General features: G+C 48.9%; 1 protein-coding gene across 2 annotated transcripts in view; it reads right to left on the bottom strand.

The window, feature by feature from the left end:
- The window catches only part of Dnajc11 (DnaJ heat shock protein family (Hsp40) member C11), a 43,283-nt gene extending 23,056 nt beyond the window's left edge, over positions 1-20,227 (bottom strand). Inside the window, exons 1-4 of one of the 2 annotated variants that reach the window (XM_027398340.2) lie at positions 20,073-20,174; positions 17,143-17,238; positions 5,464-5,593; positions 2,963-3,036 (exon numbers count right to left, since the gene is read on the bottom strand). In XM_027398340.2, coding sequence (XP_027254141.1) covers positions 2,963-3,036; positions 5,464-5,551 — 162 coding nt within the window. In that variant the 5' untranslated portion in view covers positions 5,552-5,593; positions 17,143-17,238; positions 20,073-20,174. Of the gene's footprint in view, positions 1-2,962; positions 3,037-5,463; positions 5,594-17,142; positions 17,239-20,072 lie in introns of both variants that reach the window. The other variant, XM_027398339.2, reaches the window with a different exon arrangement.
- Between the last annotated feature and the right edge of the window lie 960 nt (positions 20,228-21,187).

Raw genomic sequence — 21,187 nt, forward strand, 5'->3', positions numbered from 1 at the left:
ATTAATTAAAATGTGGGCTAATTTAAGTTTAAGAGCTAGTCAGAAATAAGGTCTCTGTGTGGTTATTTGGGAGCTGGCTGGCGGGACAGAAAAAGTTTAATATCCACAGGGCAGGATGGGGCAGTGGGGGACGGGCAGCTCACGTCCAGGGAGAATGTCCACAGCCTCAGTCCCTAGGCGTTGCTGGTCTCAAAAGTCTAGGATACTAAGTCAACTTTTTTAATATTCTGAAACAAGGTCTCTCTCTATAGCCCTGGCTGTCCTTATCTTACTGTGTAGACAAGGCTACTCTCAAACTCACAGAGAGATATGCCTGCCTCTGTCTCCCATAGAGGGCTGGGATTGAAAGCCTGCACCATCACACCTGGTTTATATTAATACCTTTTAAAATTTTTGTTTTATGTATATAGGTGTTTTTCTTAAATGCATATCTGGACCACTTGTGTGCCTGGTGCCTGTGGAGGTCAAGAGGGCATTAACCAAGTCCTCTGCAACTCACAAGAGTCACAGACACTTGTGAGTCACCGTGTAAGTGCAGGGAATTGAACCTGGGTCCTCTGGAGCAGCAGCCAGTGCTCTTAATGGCTTAGCCCAATGGTGGTATCTCATGTGGCCATAGACCACCCAGACTTTTCAGGGTTTGTGAGCTTCTCACTACACTCATTTCTCACACTGCCTCTGCTCTGTGACACTGCTTGCATTACTGCAGAGGTTAACTTTCTTTGACACTCATTGGGGACAACGGATATGTATGAAGCTGCAAACTGCAGATGTTCTGGCCAAAGGATGCACCTATGAGAGCAGTTTGCAGTCAAGCTGAATTATGTGGTTTCTACTCCACCTGCCAGCCATGGTGAGTGCGGAGACTGTCTAAGCGTTCAGTTTGAGTTTCTGAATTCTAAAGACAAAAACTTCATTTTCAACATGGGCACTGGTACCAACCCTGCCAGCCGTCCCCAGGCACTTACACAGCTGGGATCACAAGATGGGGGTGGGCTGTTGATCTCCATAGGTTCCAGGCCTTCTAGAGGGTCATAGTGAGACCCCACCTTAAAAAAGGTCCAATTTCATTCCTAACATCCTCCACTGGACAGAAGCGACATTACAGCTGAGACCCAGGGGCTTTGAAGACACTTTATATACTCCATATACCCGGAACTACCTTCATCCTTTACCAAACGACCTAGATGCTTACTTGATTAACAGGCTGTGACAGATAACCTTCAGCCACCAAAGACTGGTATTCTGAAAACATTAGTAACACAATGAAAAGAATACAGTGTCCATCACGGTGCAAAAGTCACTACCATGGAAGAAGAGGCCAGGCAAACACTCTGACCCACTGTGGTCATTCTTTTGGAAGATCATGGGAGGAGTTCAGATGTCCCATGTGCATTAGGGAGCTGTCGTCCAGTCTGTCACTGTTAATACCCGAGGATGCTTTAATTTTTGGTTTGTCTGTTTTGCTTTTTCAAGATCCTCTAGGGCAGTGATCCTTAACCTTCCTAATACTGTAACTCGTTAATACAATTCCTCTGTGGTGGTGACCCCCAATCATAAAAAATTAACCCCCCACCCCCCGACAGGGTTTCTCTGTAGCTTTGGAGGGTGTCCTGGAACTCGCTCTTGTAGACCAGGCTGGTCTCGAACTCACAGGGATCCACCTGCCTCTGCCTCCTCAGTGCTGGGACTAAAGGCGTGAGCCACCAACACCTGGCCATAAAATTACTTCTGCTGCTACTTCCTAACTGTAATTTTGCTACTGTTATGAGTCATAATGTAAATATTTTTTGGCAATAGAGGTTTGTTAATGGGATCGAGACCCCCCCCCCCAGGGTGAGAATTGCTGCTCTATGGAGCCAAGGCTGGCTTGGAATTCACTACATACCCCAGGCTAGCCTCCAAATAATGACACTCTGGGTTCTGCCTCCCAAGAGCTGGGATTACTCAGGTCATAGCTGGTTTACCTTGCAGACTTACTGAGAATTGTATTTCCTAAAACTACTCACATGAAATCTACCCACTCACCACCTGTGACTGGCTTCCTTCTGCACAACTGCAGCGAGTCTGGCTCTGCTCAATAACAGTGGGACCCCTGCTTTGCTCAATAACAGCGGGACCCCTGCTTTGGGGAAAGGCCACCATATACTGTGCCAGGGAATCCACTACTCCACAAGTGCTGAAATAACGCCACAAACAAAACCCTAGTCTATGATGAGGGCAACTTAGCCAGGGGCCCCGACTGCAGCCCTCAACTCTGATAACCAATCTGGACACACATCTGGACTTGTTTTTCCATCTGGGTAAAGGGTGAAAAGTGACAATGAACTACTGAGATTTCTAGTAAGCTAGAGGCCCTAAATCAAATACACACGGGAGCCAGGCGGACATGTAAACCCTGCTGCGGACAAGGACCCAGTGACAATATGGAGCAGAGGGAATGGGGCAAAGTGTGTCCACAGCCTAGTTCAAAAGGCAGGGCTTCCCCAGAGCTGGCAGCTACCTCAGGGGGACTCAGGTCCAGTGCTGCTAATCTGCTACAGCTACAGTTCACCGTGACGTGCCCATGAAAGCACGGTTACAGGTGGAAGGTGGCCCACAAGTCCACACTGGAACCAGTCAGTTCTGCTTTCTTCCCATCACACCTCAAGCCTTGGATGAGCTTTATGTTGGGGTCAGAAGGGACAGACAGAGCGTGAGGCCAAACACCACGAGAACTTCGGGAGCTCGGTGTGAGCTCTGGCACCATCTGAACATCTCTCACTAACATCCAATGGGGTCCCATGGGCATCAGTAGCATGGAAGCACAAAGAAGTGAACAGCTTGCCACATGTCTCCTACCAGGCAGGCAGGGGTAGAGCGGGACGCGCTGATGCCGCACCGAATGACAGAGAGCGAGAAGGCCCGTCACAGGCTCTAGTCTAGTGCTGCGCTCTGTGCTTCTTGTGTTTCTCGCTCTTACCTCCCAGCCTTCCATCTCCAGGCCACTCTTCCCATATATGTCATAGATGGCCCTCGTCTGCGGATCACTAAGCACTGCAAAAAAAAAAAAGTCAAGCTTTTTCACACAGCACAAACTTCCCCTTCAGTCCCAAGAACCTAGTGTGTAAGGTCACGAGGTAAGTCCCCTCTGCCTTCCTTTCTTAGCCAGTCTTCCAGGAGACTGGCTTCTGCTGCATTCCTCCTTATGCTTTCTCCTTTTTCTTTCTTTTTTTTATTGTGCACTGGTGTTTTGCCTGCACGAGGGTGTCAGCTCCTTTGGACTGGATGGACTGGAGTTACTGACAGTTGTGAGCTGCCATGTGGTTGCTGGGAATTGAACTGAGACCTCTGGAAGAGCAGTCAGTGCTCTTAACTGATGAGCCATCTCTCCAGCCCCCATGCTTTCTCCTTTCAATGAAGGGCGTATAAATGCCACAGATGGGAAAAGCTGGGCTTCTCCAGGGTCTAGTTTGCTCTGGCAGCTCTAAAGGATGGCAGTTTTATTTAGCCTCAGTTTTAGTTTTTTTGAGAGTTTCTTATAGACAAGACTGGTCTTGAGCTTACTGTATAGCTGGGGATGTCCAGAAGCTTCAGGTTCTCCTACTTCCATCAGCTGATCGAGTGCTGGGACAACAGGAGCACAGTACCACATCCCCAAGAATGGTCTTTTCTGAAGCTCTGCTCTGCAGTGTGTCAGCAGGGCACTGTACTGACAGTGGAGGTATCTGAGCACTGCTAACCAGGCTCAAACTCAGTTCACAGTCGACATCCTAATTTTCCTGCCTCTACCTCCCAAGTCCTGAGCTCACAGATGTGGGCTACAATACCCAACTTTGAAAAGTGTTTAAAAATACATGACTACCATTCACAATACTGCTGCCCATGTCACCTAATGAGAAGATCCCTCAACAAGGGAGAGAGTTACTCAGAGGCCCGGAATGACCATGACCGAGGCTGATGGCTGCCCCTTTATCCTCCTAGTTCTGCTGGGGATCTTTGCATATTTTCTCCTCTGAGGTTCCCATATATTTTTAAGCCTAATTAAAAAGTGATATAAATGAGTCTATCTATATTTAAATCTAATGGAGAAGAAATGCTGACCACTGGAAAACATGGAGCTAAACTCGTTGAGCTAACTGATTTAAGAAGAAAATATCCATCCAGGACTTTGCTGAACACAGCGTGGCCGCGTGTGCGGCTGCAGTGCTTCCAAAGGGAGGCAGACTCCTGCTTAAACTACAAAGGCCCATTAAGAGCACACCTCCCACAACAGCACCTCCCGCAGCCCTTCACAATCAGAAGACAGGCTTGGTCATCACCATCACCACCACCACGCAGCCACTGCACACACTCCTGTCAATCATTTGCCACTGGCCATTAAAATCTAATTTCCTGGTAAAATACTCCACCTGCTATCCTGCCTGCAGTGAAGTCTTGTTATTTCACAGAGAGGCATATTATCTAATTTTGACTTCTAGTTAAGGAGCAGATCACAGGGGTCTGGAATGAGTAACTTGATTTCTCCTAATCTACAAATCCTAAGAGTGATTTAATGATTGTTTCTTTGTTTTATTGTGTGTGCGCACGTGCGTGTGCACACATGCGCCTTTTAAAACTTTTTTATTTATTTTCATTTTATGTGCATTGGTATTTTAACCTGTATGTATGTCTCTGTGAGAGTGTCAAATCTCCCGGAACTGTAGTTACAGACAGTTGTGAGCTGCCATGTGGCTGCTGGAACCATGATCCTCTGAGGAGCAGCCAGTGCTCTCAACCACTAACCTATCACTCCAGCCTCTATTATCATCATCATCATCATCATCATCATCATCATCATCATCATTATTATTATTTTGCCTTTATTTTTTAAATCATGATATAAAACATTTTACCATTCCAATCACTTCAAAATGTCCAACTTGGTAGCATAAAGCTCACCGGGCATTAGGAAGCCATCTCTCTTTCCAGAGCATTCCACCTTCCCAGAGACAAACATATCCCAAGTTTTCTTCATTGATATGTAAGCCATAAATCCAAGCTCCGTAACGACTAGGCTCCACTCCCCACCAGGCTCTGCACACCAGCTCTTGTAAGCCTATTCTTTCACCAACTGATACAAAGCCAATAAAACCACTTAGGTCCTTGTAGCTTCTCACAAAAAAGAGAACAAAGCAGTGGCTTTGCAAATGCCAGCCCCTGCCCTCCTCACGTTAACTCCCCAGACACTGGGAAACAGCTGGAGCTTGGGCAGCCTCTGTTCCGATCTGGCCCATCTCTTCATTTGGACTCTCATTTTCTTCTTACTGGACACATATTGATTTCCACAGCAAAATACGACTCTTTCAAAGGGCTCTGTCAGTACGAAGTACCAAACCAAGCACCTCCTTCATATACCTCTGAGGACTCCGTCTCTCTATCTGCTACAAATCAAGTTGCTTAAAAATCGAATGTCTGTGAGTGTGAGCCGGGCTCTCCACCAACCTTCATAAGCCTGGTGAACAAGGTTAAACAGCCGCTCTGCTTGGGATTTGAGATCCGGGTCCCGGTGCTTGTCTGGGTGGTACAGCATACACAGCCTCCGGTAGGCAGCCTTCAGTTCTTCAGAAGAGGCCTAAAGAAAGAGAAATCCAATTAGAGGACAATCAATGGTGCTTAAAACTGTCATTATCAGAACCAGCCTTGAAACGGGGACCTGTCAGCCACACTCCACTGTGCCTGTCTTCTGTACAGGACGTAATCCAGTTACGCTTTATTTCCCCAGTAAGGCTTCGTTTCCACAGTTAATAAAGGGATCAATTATGTACGTCAATAGCAACTGTGTTTGCTGCAGACACTGCTATCCAAGGGAATGAGGGCGGCTTACCATGCTCAAACTCCTGACCCCCACTTACCCATGACCCCAAGTCAACTAAGTAACCCACACCAAACAGCATGCAGAAGGTACACACCACAGGAACAGGCAATGTCCGCTGAATCCATCTTTGACAGACAGGGCTTAATAAATACTAATTCTCAAAAGCCAAAGACAAGGCTGTCAAAACAAATGTGAATGTGGAAATGCTCCATTAGCTTGGAGCAACCGGGGTTACACAGAGAATGCACTCACAAGGTCCTTCCTGACAGACCTGTGGGGACACAGGCTTGGGCTGAAGGATGGGGTCAGCATAAACACTTCTCCTTGGCTAGCAGCCACCAAGAGCCCCTCTTAGGAGTCCTCCAAGGCCCTGGGGACACTGTCTGGTTTAGCCCGTTGCTGGTCTGTCTTTGGGAAGGCCCAGAATTGGCATACAAGACCACTGTGGTCTATCACAGGTGATGCTGAAGGAGGCCCCCCCAACATCCTGGCGAGGGAATCACTCTGTGGTGTCAATGACAATATTATGCAAAAGAGACGGGAAAAATCAGCCATCTAGGTAGAAATGGGTCACCAAGGATGACGGTGCCCTAGTGTCAGGTACTGGGATATAGGTCACAGGGATACAGTGACCTCAGTGGTAGTGATAGCAAGTCACATGACATTCTCTATGAACATTTCCATTCCAGGACTTTTTCTTTTTTCTCCTACCCACAAAGATGTGAAAGAGATCTAACAGCAATCATCTCAAGTGTGACTTCACCCATTTCCCATCAGGCAGTGCCGGAACCCAGATCCCGAGGTGGCCCCAGAGGGAGATGAGGTGTTGGGAAGGTATGCAGTGGGCACAGGGCTGGCTGGCCAGGGGCTGACCTCACAAAAGCAGTAGCGAGGCTGGAGCCTGCAGTATGTCCTTTAGGCCAGCCACAAAGCTAGCTGTCTGCTGGACAGACTCTAAATCAGGAGCTGCCAGAAGGTTCCCATTGGCTGCTCTATCAGAAGAAGGTCGGGGCCCTCAAGACCAAACACTTGCCTGCCTCTGAGAACCAAACAGATTTCTGCCCTTCCGTCACTAATCTCTTCCTCTACCTTCTCTCTGGGTTAGCCTTGAGAATGATGTCATTGAGCAGTTCTTAGCCAACTGTCTAACCTGCTGGTTATCTCTGATTTACTGGGCGGCTCTCTGCTGACCTTCCCATTCCAGTGGCTGAGAAGGGAGGTGCAGGATTCCGATGGCCTGTGTCTGGACCCCGGCTATGCCACTTCTAAGCTCTGATTCTGGGCAAGATAGCCTTCTGATCATCAGCTTCTCCTCTCAGGGCTGGTGTGACAATGTGGTGACACACCCAAGGGCTTTCACACGATGCCCAACACACAGCAAAAGCTTCCTGTTTCCCTCCTGTGAAACCTGGAGGTGAGATTGTCCTTTGGCTCCGGTGAGGCACTCTCCAGTCACGCACACGCACGCCTGGCAGTGCACACCATCAGAGGGCAATCACAGCTGCACTTCCAAATCCCCCTGTCAGCACTGGGATGGCCAGAGGGGCACCGCCTGGTGTGGGTAACAGGCATTCACTGGCCAAGTGGACCTGTACCACACCCACCAACTGTGCTTAGGCCTTAGTGGTCCCATTACTGAGCCTTCTCTTGCTTCCTTCTTTCTGTCTCTGGCTCTTTCCCTGCTGACACTAATCACACAATCCATTCTTGCTGCACTAACATATCATCCGCATGAAACCTGGCATTTGAATTATAACAGCAGAAAACAAAACACACACCACCCTCCTGAGAGCTCGATGCTATGACTTAAAAGGAGCTATTCTTTTAAGTAGTAGTTACATATTAGTTTCTTCCCGTAAACTTTTCATTTATTTATTTGGTTTTTTTCAAGACAGGGTTTCTCTGTGGCTTTGGAGGCTGTCCTGGCACTCGCTCTGGAGACCAGGCTGGCCTTGAACTCACAGCGATCCGCCTGCTTCTGCCTCCCGAGTGCTGGGATTAAAGGCGTGCGCCACCAACGCCCGGCAACTTTTTATTTCTTAAAGATTATTTGTGTGTGTGTGTGTGGGGGGGCACGTGCGCCCCCCCATGTATGTAAGGGTACCCATGAAGGCCAGAAGACAGCGTGAGATCCCCTGGAGCTGGAGTTACAGATGGTTGTGAGTCACCTGACATGGCGGCTAGGAATTGAGAGAAGCAAGCATTCTTAACCACTGAGCCATCACTCTGGGCCCTGAATTTATTTGAAAAGTGAAACAAAGTACAGTGTGTTTCTATATATGGTGTGTGTGAGCATGTGGGTCCACAGTGCACTTGTAGGGGTCAGAGGGTTACTTTGTGGAGTCCGCTCTCTCCTTTCATCTTTATGTGGCTTCTAGGGATCACACTCAGGTTGTTAGGCTTCTGTGGCAGGTGCCATTGCCTGCTGAGCCATCTTATCAGCCCTCGTGTTTTGTTGAAGCAGGGTCTGGTACCAGGTAGCCTAGGTTGGCCTCAATATGATCCTTATATGCATCACCTTACTAAAATAAGGTCCCTCAGTGATGGGACGCTGGGTGTGAGGCGTCAAACTTTAATTGTGGCCTGACAACTTTAATTGTTCTTTCTTGTGACTTACAAAAGTTACCAGTACAGGACTAAATGGAAATGAGTGGCTCTAGGTTAGAAGATACTTCCTAGTTACAAAACTTAAGCCAAGTGCCTGGGGAGCAGGGATCTGGTCTACAACACCACCTTTAATCATATTAACAAACGGCTCAGAGTACTATTGATTAAGTAATGGAAATGAGAAGTTTCATTTTTAATAAATATCACATTCAATAAAGGTTAGATTGGGCCTTTCATCACAACTGAATAGCTAAGGTCACCGGTTCGATATTTCATAAATGATAACCTCTCTCATTACCATTCAGCTCCTGACAGCATTTCAGAAGTAATAAGATCTTATTAAGAAGGACACCGAAACTACACATTCATCTCAAACTTCCACAATAAAACCCAGAGAAGTCCCAAGTCTAAAATCTGAAAATTTTATTGCCCAGTCACACGAAGAATGTTAGGTCACAAATTAAATCTCAATAGATCTTTTAATAAGATTTCTATCCTGGAGCGCGCGCGCGCGCGCGTGTGTGTGAGTGTGTGTGTGAGTGTGTGTAAGAGAGAGAGAGGCGGGGAGAGAGAGAGAAGTGCCCACAGAGGCAAGAAAAGGAGATGTAGTTCCCTTGAAGCCGGAGCTGCTGGTGGTTGTGAGCTGCCAACATGGGTGCTGGAACCAAACTCAGGACCTCTGGAAGAGCAGCAAGCGTTCTTAATTGCTGAGCCATCTGTTCAGGCCCTCAAAAAAAGACCTTAAAAGAGGGATACCACACAAAAAAAATCATTCCAATCACATGGCATGAGATTAGACGCCTGTTACAGGCTGGGCGGTGCTAGCACACACTTTTAATCTTAGCACTTGGGAGGCAGAGGCAGGCAGATCTGAAAGAAGAAGCTGATTTGGGAGCTAATGAACACCATGCCAGACAGGAGCTGCTACAAGAAGGAAGGGGCCACATCTCACCGCGTCACCAGCAGATACTAACCGTAGAAACAAAGCCGAATGAATGCTCATCAGGGCTGGGAAGAACCCTGTAAGTGGACATGGCACACTCTCAACTCCCTTCTGGGAAACATCCTGCTCCACACACCCTTCACACAGACCCCTCTCACACACGGCCCCACCACATGCTGAGAAACCACGCGCCTGCTCAGCACATCCTTCTCTCTTCTCCTTCCTCCCACTAGCCTGGTATAACCTAGAACTCAGAGATCGGCCTCTTTCTGCCTTGGTGAGATCCCACACCCCCGGCTGGTTCTCGGGGAGGGATTTATCCATAACCAGTAACGAGCTAACCTGGCAGAGGGAACTATCCTAACAGCCAGCTGGCTGGATCTGCTGCCTGGGTCTGGGAAGGAGCCTGTCAAGTTGGAAAAGGAGAACGACCACCAAGGGCTAGGCACTGCAGAACACGCTGGGCGTGGCCTACAGGAGAAACCGTGCAAAAGCCCCCACACCACAAGAAACTTGTTTTCCATTTACAGACATCATTACTGGTACTGGTGCAAAAGATGACAAACAGGCAACCTTCCTCAGAACAATAAAGAACCCAAGAGGGAGACAGTCAATATCTGCCAGCTAGAAAGGCCAAACCTAGCAGGGGAAGAGCCGTGTCTCCTCCTCCAGGGTTAAGCTCTCACAGGCCTCACCACAGAGGGGCCAGAGCAGCACTGTGTGCGAGTCTGCTCTTTTCCTCTGACTTTAGATTAACTTTTATCAAGGAAAGTAGATTTACCAAAACAAAGATGAAGAAATTCCTTTTGGTAGGTAGCCAGTTCCTAAAGGGCCTTGACCCTTTCACAGGTTACACATCAGATATTTACATTATGATTCACAACAGTAGCAAAATTAGTTATGAATCAGCATTTTATGGTTGGTGATCGAAGATTATGAAGACTGAACCTGCAATTTGTACCTCAAGAACAGGGTATTGGGGACTGCAGAGACTGTGCAGACTTGCTGCAGTGTGAGAACCAGAGTTCAGACCCTCACACCAATAAGCAATGGTGGGTGTGGCAGTCTGCTTGAAATCCCAGCACTCAGAAGACAGACAGAGCCCCCAGGGCAAGAAGGCAATGAGCCATGGGCAACAACACACCCACAGAAACACATATACACATGCAAAACAAAACACAATTCCAAGCAGGGGGCCAGTAGATGCACATAGCTTGGGGATAGCTGATGTACCACCCAAGACAAAAGACACAGCATAGTCCCCCCCACCCCACCCACCCACTAGACGTGCTCTCATGAAGAGAGACGGCTCAGCAGTTAAAAGCTTTCTTGTGCTGCTCCTGCACAGGGCACAGGGGCAGGTCCCACACCCACACCTGGCAGTTCACAGCCACTTGGGACTCCAGCTCTAGGAGGATCCAACCACACGCATAAAAAGAAAAAAAAAAAAAGACCCCCCCACACATATGACTCAACTAGGCATAGGACAGAAATGCTAACGTTAGTGGCACAACAGTTAGGGCAATCAGAAGGCAAGGAAAGGAGACCTAAATGGGACACAAGATGACTTTAACCTGCGATCAGGTCCTTGAGAGGCTGAGGTATACCACCAGAAAAAAGGTTAGAGGAAGCAAGTGCTGCTGGGGACGGCAAGATAGAGCCCTGAGCACAGTGATGAGGAGGGGGAGGGAGCGGCAGGGAGTTCATTTGGACACCTATCCACCTGCTCATTCCTTTAGCAAACACTGGTTAAGAAGAGTCCTGCACTGTGGCAACTGCAGCATCACCCAAACAATCAGAGTGTATGCAGAAAAGCTAAGATGGCTAGTGATGTCTTCTGGACTGTGTGCAACTGTGTGCGAGGAACACAGTGGTGGCGGACAGATGCAGTCACTGGCCACAGTGTTTCCCTGAAGTGGAAGAGGCAAAATGTCACATAAAACATGGTTTACAAAAGGCTTTAAAAATTCCAGAGGCTACCAACCTGATAACTTGGAGAGAAATGACCCCCACAAGCTGTCCCTTGACCTCCTCCACACAGGCATTCTGATGAATGCTAACGTTAGTGGGAGTCTCTCTGTTACTTTGTTCCCTCCCCCCACACAAATAATTTTTGTTTTTCTAAGTGGAGCTTGAACTTGACCCTTACTCAGAAAATAAGAGGAAGTAATAAATCAGGCACACACTTGTAATCCCAGCCACTGCTAAGAGGCAAGAGGATCAGGAGTTCAAGGTCACCCTCCAGTTCACAGTGAGCTCCTAAGCCTGCATGGGGCACTGATGGATTCTTAGAAGAAAGAAGGGTTACATAAAATAATGAGCTCAGGTGAGAGGCACAGCTCAATGGCAAAGCCTGAGCTTGGCCTGGGCTCTGCAATGTACCCCGCACTGTCTGTTAATATTAACTCAGCATAACTTGTGCAAGTAGACAAAACCAAAGTCAGGGCCTGAAGGGAACAGCAAGAGGAATTCAGGGCTGAGTTTACCGGGAAGGAGGGGATTTAGAAGCTTGAACAACTCTGGTCGGCTGAGCTCAAGACCAACCCAGACAGAAGGTGTGGAAACTACTCAAAGCTCGATACAGTGGCTTCATCACAACAGCCCCGGTGAGGGGTGGGCACATGCAGGCCATGGAGGACTAGGGGGAGGGAGTCGACTCAACTTTCTCCTAGGCACAATGTCCAGAAGACAGATAGACACTGGTTGATTGATTTGGGCTGATGGAGAGTGGACAGAGCGGCCACAGGCATCACAGGCACTGCCCAGATCTCCAGTCACCACAGGTTCTCACTGACAGGCCCTCTCCTACTGACATTTGCAGCACACCAGACATCATAGGATGATAAAGATCAAATGAGCTTAGCTTGGTGGTATAGGTCTATAACACCAGGTACTGAGAGGCTGAAGTAGGAGGACTGCCAAGTTCAAGGTCTGTTTGGGCAACTTAATGAGACCTTGCTCAAAAATAAAAACAGCTTAAAAAGAGGGCTGAATATAGCCCAGTGGTAGGACACTTGCCTGGTATACACAGGGCCTTAGGCAAAATTTCCAGCATCACAAAATAAATAAATACACCATCAAATGACTTATCTCTGAAGCAGAAGGAAGTTGGTTCCCAATTAGGAAGCTAGCTAGAAATTATTAATTTGTATGGTTTGATGCCAATCAAATTCCATTCAAGGAAATATACAGAGAAGGGGCTGCCAGGGACTCATCCACATTATTTAAACAGGTAATTACAGCACGCACACGCAAGCACACACGCGCGCGCGCACACACACACACACACACACACTTTTGTTGTTTTTTCAAGACAGGGTTTCTCTGTTTAGCTCTGACTGTCCTTGACCTCACTTCTGTAGACCAGGCTGGCCTTCAACTCAGAGACCTACTGGCCTTTGTCTCCTGAGTGCTGAAAGGCATGTGCCACTTCCACCTGGCACACACACACACCTTTTTTTGGAGACAATCTCCCCCCCCCTCAAGATTTTATTTATTTATTATGTATACAACATTCTGCTTCCATGTATATCTGCACACCAGAAGAGGGCACCAGATCTCATAACGGATGGTTGTGAGCCACCATGTGGTTGCTGGGAATTGAGCTCAGGATCTCTGGAAGAGCAGTCAGTGCTCTTAACCTCTGAGCCATCTCTCCAGTCCTCCCCCTCTCTTTTTTTAACACACACACACACACACACACACACACACACACACACACACACACACACACCACCCACCCACCCCACTTGGCCTTACACTCACATCAGTCCTCAATCTGACTGAAGTGTTGGGATCACAGTGTACACTAACACACCCAGCCACCTCTCTGCACAGCCCAAGCTGACCTTGACTCCAGATCCTCCACCCCCACCCCCGTTCTGGGACTCTGCAGTGTGACACCACACCCAGGCAGACTGGCTTGTGAAGAGAGCTGTATGCCCATCTCTATAGGAAGCAACAGATAGGTACCATAATTCTCTGCCTTACAGACTGTAAAACTGCTGACTTTAAGGATGAAGAAACAGGGGCTGAAGAGATGGCTCAGTGGTTAAGAGCACTGACTGCTCTTCCAGAGGACCCAGGTTCAATTCCCAGCAACCACATGGCAGCTCATACCTGTCCTAACTCCTGTTCCAGGGGATCCAATAGCCTCATAAAGACATTCATTCATGCAGGCAAAACACCAGTGCACATAAAATAAATAATTAAAAAAAAAAGCAAAACAAACAAACACAAAATGTGGCCAGGCGTTGGTGGCGCATGCCTTTAATCCCAGCACTCAGGAGGCAGAGGCAGGCAGATCTCTGTGAGTTCGAGGCCAGCCTGGTCTCCAGAGTGACACAGAGAAACCCTGTCTTGAAAATTAAAAAAAAAAAAAAAAAAAAAAAAGAATGAAGAAACAGGTTTAGAGAGGGCAAGTCGCCTCCCCAGCTGAGGTTGCCTGACATCACACCTGTCCCCACACTGGAGACTGTCTTCATTAAAGCTGGCTTTCACACACATCTTTTGAAGCTCAGCTGCCATCTGTGGCCACTTAAAGACATCACCAACAAGTGCAGAGAGGAACTCGACATGCAAGGTGCTAGGCTCCGCCATCAGACACCCTTCTGTGTGTCTGAGCTCCATTGCCAAGGTCAGGGGTCAAGTAAGCATAACCACTTCTCACATGACTTTTGAAGTAGGCCTCCTCAGTCATTTCAAGACTTTTGGATCAGGAAACATAAGAGCTTGGGAGAGAAACAGTCAAAACACGAAAGAGAAAATAATCAAGGGAGCTAAATACACAAGGGACCAAACACACAAGCCTCTGATCTGACAAATAGCTGTGGGACTTTGGGTCCTATTTAACAGGGGTTGAGGAAAATCCACCAATCTCTGGAGACACAATACCATCAAGATGGCAACACAAACTCTTCAAAATACGACCAGGTAATCAGTAATAACAAGATTCTAGATAAAGAACAAGATACATGAAATTCTCTGGGCCCAGTAGCACAAGCTACTTTGGAAGCTGAGGCAGGAGGATCAAAAGCTTAAGCTCAGCTGGGCAGCTGCTAAGGCTAACTAAACTCTATGTAAAAGGGGACAAGGGTTGGGGCAGTTCAGTGGGTCAATGTCCAGAACTGGAAAAAGTTGCCTTAAAAACTGTTTTAAAGGCAGGACACACACAGATTTTACAGTTAGTTCACGGGACAGAGGGGAATCATGTCCTCTAGACTTCTGCTCAGAGCAAATGGATCAAGAGGCAGAAACTGCCTTAGAGAGGCCATTCCGAGGACAGAGGAAACCCATCTCTACAGAGACACAACTCCTCCTAGTCACACCTGCATGTTACTCTGGTTCCTTGAGACACCAACACAAATGAACAGGACCCAGCCTTGTGAAACACCCTCAGAGCTCCATGAACTCCTGGGTTCCATCAAAACCGATGGTTTGCTTAGTCTACCTGCCCCTTAGGAACTTATCTGCTCCGTTCACTCCTGCTCCATCCTGCCCGCCCCGGCACACTCCTCTAGCTTGGCACTCTCCTCTGCGGGAATTCTCTGGTCTCTGCACACAGGAGGGCACACTGTACACTCCTGACACTAACAGTAGTTCCCACAGTTCAAGAGCCTCAAGGTGACTGCTCCTGTCAGAGTGGAATCAATGTGTGTCCCTACAGCAGCAACACCATTCCCACTGGCCATTTCCTCTAGAAACAAAACATGTAAATGTGTTCATCTGCTAGCTTTTGTGGGTCTTTAAATCCTTATTTCAACAAGAAAGGCATAAATGAGTAAGATTAAAACCGACACTAATAAAAGTAAACACCAAACTGCTTAGCTAAGCAAGACATGCTGCTTACAGGGCCACATTTCCTTTCCTGTTGTTTTATTATCAAATTTACAACACACTTTCAATTGAAATCTCTCTGAGAGAAAAGAAAGTGTTTAGCTGCATAACACAAAACCAGTGCATAAAAATTTCAAGAACCTATTAGTGAAATGCCCAAAGCAGGGAGGTATTAACGGGCTTATGGTTCATTAATGAATTTGACTTTGTATTGTTGGCTAATTACACCAAGATGACTTTGAACCTGGCCAAGCTTCCTCCACAGCTCTCTGAGTCACCCTAGGCACCCCACACTCCTCTTTCCTCTCACCCTCGCATCTCTTCAGAGCATCTTTGGGTCCCCCTCTATCTGTATCTCAGACTCCAATTTCTAGTTTACCCTCTGTGGTACATTTTGTGCTCAGGCTCAACTTCCAGCAGAGCCACCCACCCCAAGTCAGCTCTGCAGGAAGCACCACTGAAGGCCAGCAATGTCTTTTAAAAAGAATGAACTCAGCATTCTGAACAGCACACGCACGCACGCACGCACGCACGCACGCACGCACTCACGCACGCACGCACACACACACACACACTCACTCTGCCACTGAGCCATGTCCCCAGCACTGATTTTCAGCACTAGAACAGATGAGCAACTTAGCTATCTGAGTACACACTTTTTTGTTTTGGGTCTTTTGAAACAGGTCTCATGTGGTCCAGGGGGTCCTCAAATTCATCTAAAGAGATGACAGGGACCTTGACCTCCTGACCTTTTGATTCTACCCTCCAAATGCTGAGATCACAGATGTACTTCAACATGCCATGTGTATGTCTTCAAAACAAGCAGAACCTTCAAAAGACCCTCACCCCTATCAAAAGTTAGCAAACTTTAACAAGGTAGCTACGTTAAGCACTTCACACGTTTCACACGTATTCTACCCACATGGCAATGTGCACAGCACATGTCACCCTAGCTTACAGAGAAGGCTAAAGAGGATACCACCACCACCTCCTCTACCTCCCTCCTCCTCCATCTGTCAACTCCTTTATCTAATGGAGGCAGCAAAGCCTCACTCTGTAGCTGTGGCTGTCCTATGTAGCACAGGCTGGCCTGTTTCTGCCTCTGGAGTGCTGGAGTTAAAGGCACATGCCACCATGCCCAGCCTGTTAGCTACATTTTTGTGTCAAAGAAAACAAGAGTGGCATGCAAGGCAGCTTGGTGCCTGCCACGTGTAAGGACCCGGGTTCTCCTGTGATGAAAAGACAGGACTGACACCCAGAAGTTGTCCTCAGACCCCCACATGCTCCATGACACACACGAGCACATACAATAACCAGCACATGTAATGGAAAAGAAAACGGGCAGAAAGCCTCACTTCCCGGCTCTCAGCTTCAAGTTCAACACTGTTGTCTACACTGCTCAGCAGTCACAGGTTAGTGGCCAGCAGGTGGGCTGCAACTCAAGTCGTCAACCGCTTGGCTTATAAGCTGACAGAATGTGGAATTCAGGCTGTGGACAGTCAGGCCTGACTTTACACGCCAATCAAGTCTTTACTCACAGTCACCACTATGAATGCCACACTTTAGACAGACTCTTTCCTCCCCTCAAGGAGAGGAGAAACCCATATGGCAACTCCTGCAAGTTGTCCTCTGACCTTGACACAAACATCAAAGCACACACACAGACACAATAAATAAACGCTACACCCCCTCCCTAAACCTCATCTACACTGATCAAGACCAGTCAGTATTTTTAAGCAGCCCGGTCTGGTCTTGAACTCATGAAGAGTCTTATGGCTTGGCTAAAATGAAATTCTTTAAACTGTAGTATGACAGTGATAAGAATCAGACATCATTTAGGAATAAACTAGGTTTAAATCATATCAGATAAGAATTCTATAAAAATTGGCCACAGAAATAGCTCAGTGGTTAAACAACACACTTGCTGTTACTGCAGAAGACCAGGGTTCAGGTCCCAATGCCTCGTGGTAGCTCCCAACTATACACAGGAACGCATGTGAATAGTATCCACAGAAATCTAAAAGAAAAAAATTCCACAAAAAGCTTAAGGATCAATAAATTTAATGCTAATTTGCCATCAAGGAATCCATTCTCCAAATAGTTGGGATAAAAACCACCCCAGAAATCAGATGAGTTCAATTTTTGTCTGGATCATGTATTAAACAACACAAACCACAAAGCCAAGCTGGTTTTGATGAGCTGACTACTGAGCTCTACAACACTAAAGAAAATGGCCTCACTGGGCCACCAGCTTTGTTTGCAGCAGGATTTGGTCGCCCTGGCTAGCCAGGTGTCTCCTGTAACAGAAATTCAGAGATATAGCACACAGTTTAAAGCCTGAGGGGAGATTCTTAGATTTTTGGCATTTCTTTACTACTTTAGTGGTTTAAGTCTCTTATTCTTCTAATTTTTACTGCTTGTTTTGTTTTGTTTTTTTGAGACGTGGTCTCATGTAGCCCAGGCTGGCCTAGAACTTACTGTGTACCTGGGGATGACCTTGAACATCCAAACTTGCTGCTGCTACTTCCCAAGTGCCACCATGCCCAGTTCATGCAGTACCGGGTATAGGATATGGTTCCATGTGTGTTAAACAAACCCTCTACCGACTGAGCTGGACCGAGCTGGACCCAGCTTACTGCTTCTAACCTGTACGGACTGTGTCCTGATTCTGTAGAGCTGCTTCCCCGTGTGAAGTCTTTTCCAGGGAAAAGACTGACCTTGATGGAACACTGAGCATCCTAAGATGCCCTTTGGAAGTGCTTCCCAGTGCTGATGGGAAGAGGCATGCCCTCCCACGGCACACAACTAGGGCCAGAACTGACAGCAGATACAGCTCATATGTGTGCCACACAACAATTAAGATTCCAGATGGGCTGTGGTGGTGCATGCCTTTAATCCCAGGACATCCTGGTCTACATAGTGAGTTCCAGAACAGCCAAGGCTGCATAGTGAAACCCTGTCGAAAAACCAGATTCCTTCTGTTTTGTTCTTCAGCTAAAGCATGTTATTTTAGCTTCAGGTTTGAAAAAAACAAACAAAAACCTTTAGTAAACACCAGTGCCATCACCTTTAAAGCCTTCATTCCAATAGAACCCGGAGCCACGAAGTCAACATGCAGACAAGATCATGTCAACACTCAATGTATTGACACAAACAGCACTAGGTGGAGCTTGTCTGGCCAGAGGGACTTCGTCTGTGGCTATAATCAAGGGAGTGCCTGCACTCGATGCCAGAAGTAAAGCATTCCTTTAAAGGAAGTATTTCTTTGGCTCCTATCCCAGTCTAATAGCAATGGAAGGCTCTAAAATCCCAGAGGGTTCAAGTGTCCTTCTGAACACCTACAGCTATCTAGGTTCAGTAGTTCTGGCTCACAGGTAAGCTGCTCAACTCAGTCTGGTTAGGAGTGTGAGGGGCTTAAAAACAAGAAAACAACAACCGGTCACAAAAAACCTGGCTTCTTGTACACCTTTGCTCCTCAAGAACCAGGATATGTCTGTGCACCCTGGCTCTTGCCTTTAATCTTAGCACTTGGTAGGCTAGAGGCAGAGGCAGCCAGATCTCTGTTAGTTCAAGGACAGCTTGCACTACACAGCCAGTTCTGGCCTGGTAAACTGAGGCAGCAGCACAGCTGCCTCAAGAGCTGAGTTTCTGGAGTTGGATGAATCACACCACTGTTACCTCGATTATAAATAATGAATTGTTGACGAGAGGTGGTGGCGCACGCCTTTAATCCCAGCACTCGGGAGGTAGCTGCAGGGGGATCTCTGTGAGTTCAAAGCCAGCCTGGTCCAGAACGAGTTTCTGGACAGTCAGGGGTACACAGAGAAACCCTGTCTCGCAAAAAAACAAAAAACAAAAAATAAGTAAATAAAACAACGGACTGTTATGAGGACAGCTATGGCAACTTAACAAGCACTCAAACAGATGCTGGTTTATCAGCACACTGACCAGAAAATTTTCAAGACAGGCCTGTCTGGCAGGGCTGAAAGCCTGCACCCGGCAGCACAGACGTCACTAACGCACCCTAGGACCTGACCTTGGAAGCCTTTTCGGAAACCCTTCTCTGACATAACTCCTGCCTACGAGAATGAGGGCCTACGAGAAATGTGCTCGTGCCAGGCAGCGCAGGCCCCTCGGGTTACTTTCTATCCTCGAGGAGGAGGCGGCGGCGTGCACACGCTTGGCCTGGATGCTGAAATCTTCCCGGTCTATGGCCTAGCGCTTCGTGCCCATCCACGCTCGGCCCCGGGGCTCGAGGCTGGGGAGGTCCTGCTTTCTGCTTTCTGGGCGGTGGCCTCAGCGGAGGGAAGGAGGGCACGAAACGCTGGTGTCTGGGTGGCACCAGAGACGCAGGGGTCCGACTGAGCTCCAAGGAGGCTGCGGGCGGCCTTGACCTTGGTGTCCCGGGACTCAGCGCGGCGGCCGCGGCTGCCTCGGGCCTCGGGCCTCACCCCTCGTCTAGGGCAGGTGCGTGCAGGGGGAGCGTGGGGCCGGCTCGCCCGCTCGCCCGCCCGCCCGCGGGGGCCGGGACCACAAGGCGGCCGCTTCCCGGGGGCCCTTGTCCCCTGCGGCAGGAGCGTGGGCTCGGGCTCGGCGGCCGCGGTGCACGCACGGCACGCACGGGCCGCCGAGAGCCGGGCAGACGCTGGACCAGCGCCAGGGCGCGGGGGGTCGCGGCGGGGCGGCGAGCAGCTCGACGGCTGGCGGGGCGCGCACGGCGGCGGGGTCACGCGGCCTCCGCACCGGGCCGCGGCCTCCCCGGGGCGGCTGCGGGGCCGGAGCCGCCCGCCCGACCCTCCAGAACCGCGGGGTCGGGCGTCAGCCCCGCCGACGCCGCGCCGCGGGCCTCACCTCCCTGCGCACGTTCAGCAATGAGTAATAGTCTTCATTGTCCAGCTCCTCCTCGCTCAAGGCCGTCGCCATCTTCGCAACCTTTCACCCCGCCAAACCGGCGAGGCCGTGCTCAAGAGGGCCCCGCGCTGCGCGGCGCTCCCCGTGCGGCTCCCGCCCGCACCACAGCGGCCCTGGCGGCCCGGAGCCGCATGGCCGCCCGCGGGAAACGCGCCTGCGCACTGCGCCCCCCGTGCGGCCGAGGCCGGAAGCTAGGAGGCGCGGGGCGCGCGCGGGCGGGGGGCGGGGTGGGGGACGTTGGGAGGGGTTTGGATGTCCATCTGAGCCAGTGCACACAAGTGTGTGCGTGTGTGTGTGTGTGTGTGTGTGTGTGTGTGTGTGTGTGTTGGGTGGGGTGGGGTGGCGTGTCCATCTGAGCCAGTGCACACACACAAGTGTGTGTCTGTGATGAGGTGGGGTGGCATGTCCATCTGAGCCAGAGCACACGTGTGTGTGTGTGTGTGTGTGTGTGTGCGCGCGCGCGCGTGTGTGTGTTTTGGGGTGGGGTGGCACTAAGTCACACAGGAGGCTGTTATCCCCAGGGTTCTGGGTGGCCCTGAACCAGGGATGCCTTGAGCTCCCTCCCCTGGTTGGTGTTTGTTGCAAGGCCACCCAGAGCCCAGGCGTGCATCTCACCAGGCGCACCTAACCACGGGAAGCTGCTTGTGGACCCACTGGCTGACTAAGGAGCCTCCAAAATGATTGCTTACACTTCTTTGGTCCACAGAAGCCTTCCTTCCTGTTCAGAGATTGGGTCTCCTCCTTAGCTTAGGTTTGGGCTTGTTTCTTTTGTTTTGTTTTGTTTTTTATTTATGCATTGCCCTAAATGTAGAAGCACCTGGCCATTTTTTTCTGCTGTGTAAATGAGGAGGCAATATCCATTTGGTTCTTAATTGTGTCTGGCGTGCGTGTATACCTGTGGTTCCTACCTCAGAGCTGCTCTGCTGTAAATTTCTCCCGTATAATTTAGCACTGGAGTCTAATTGATTTCAACCCGGTGCCTGCTGTTTGGTACATTATTAAGAACGTCTTGGTTACAATCATCTGAATAATTTAGATGTCGTTGAAATGATGTT

Source organism: Cricetulus griseus, chromosome 2, assembly GCF_003668045.3.
Source record: "Cricetulus griseus strain 17A/GY chromosome 2, alternate assembly CriGri-PICRH-1.0, whole genome shotgun sequence".
In the NCBI taxonomy this organism is placed as follows: domain Eukaryota; kingdom Metazoa; phylum Chordata; class Mammalia; order Rodentia; family Cricetidae; genus Cricetulus; species Cricetulus griseus.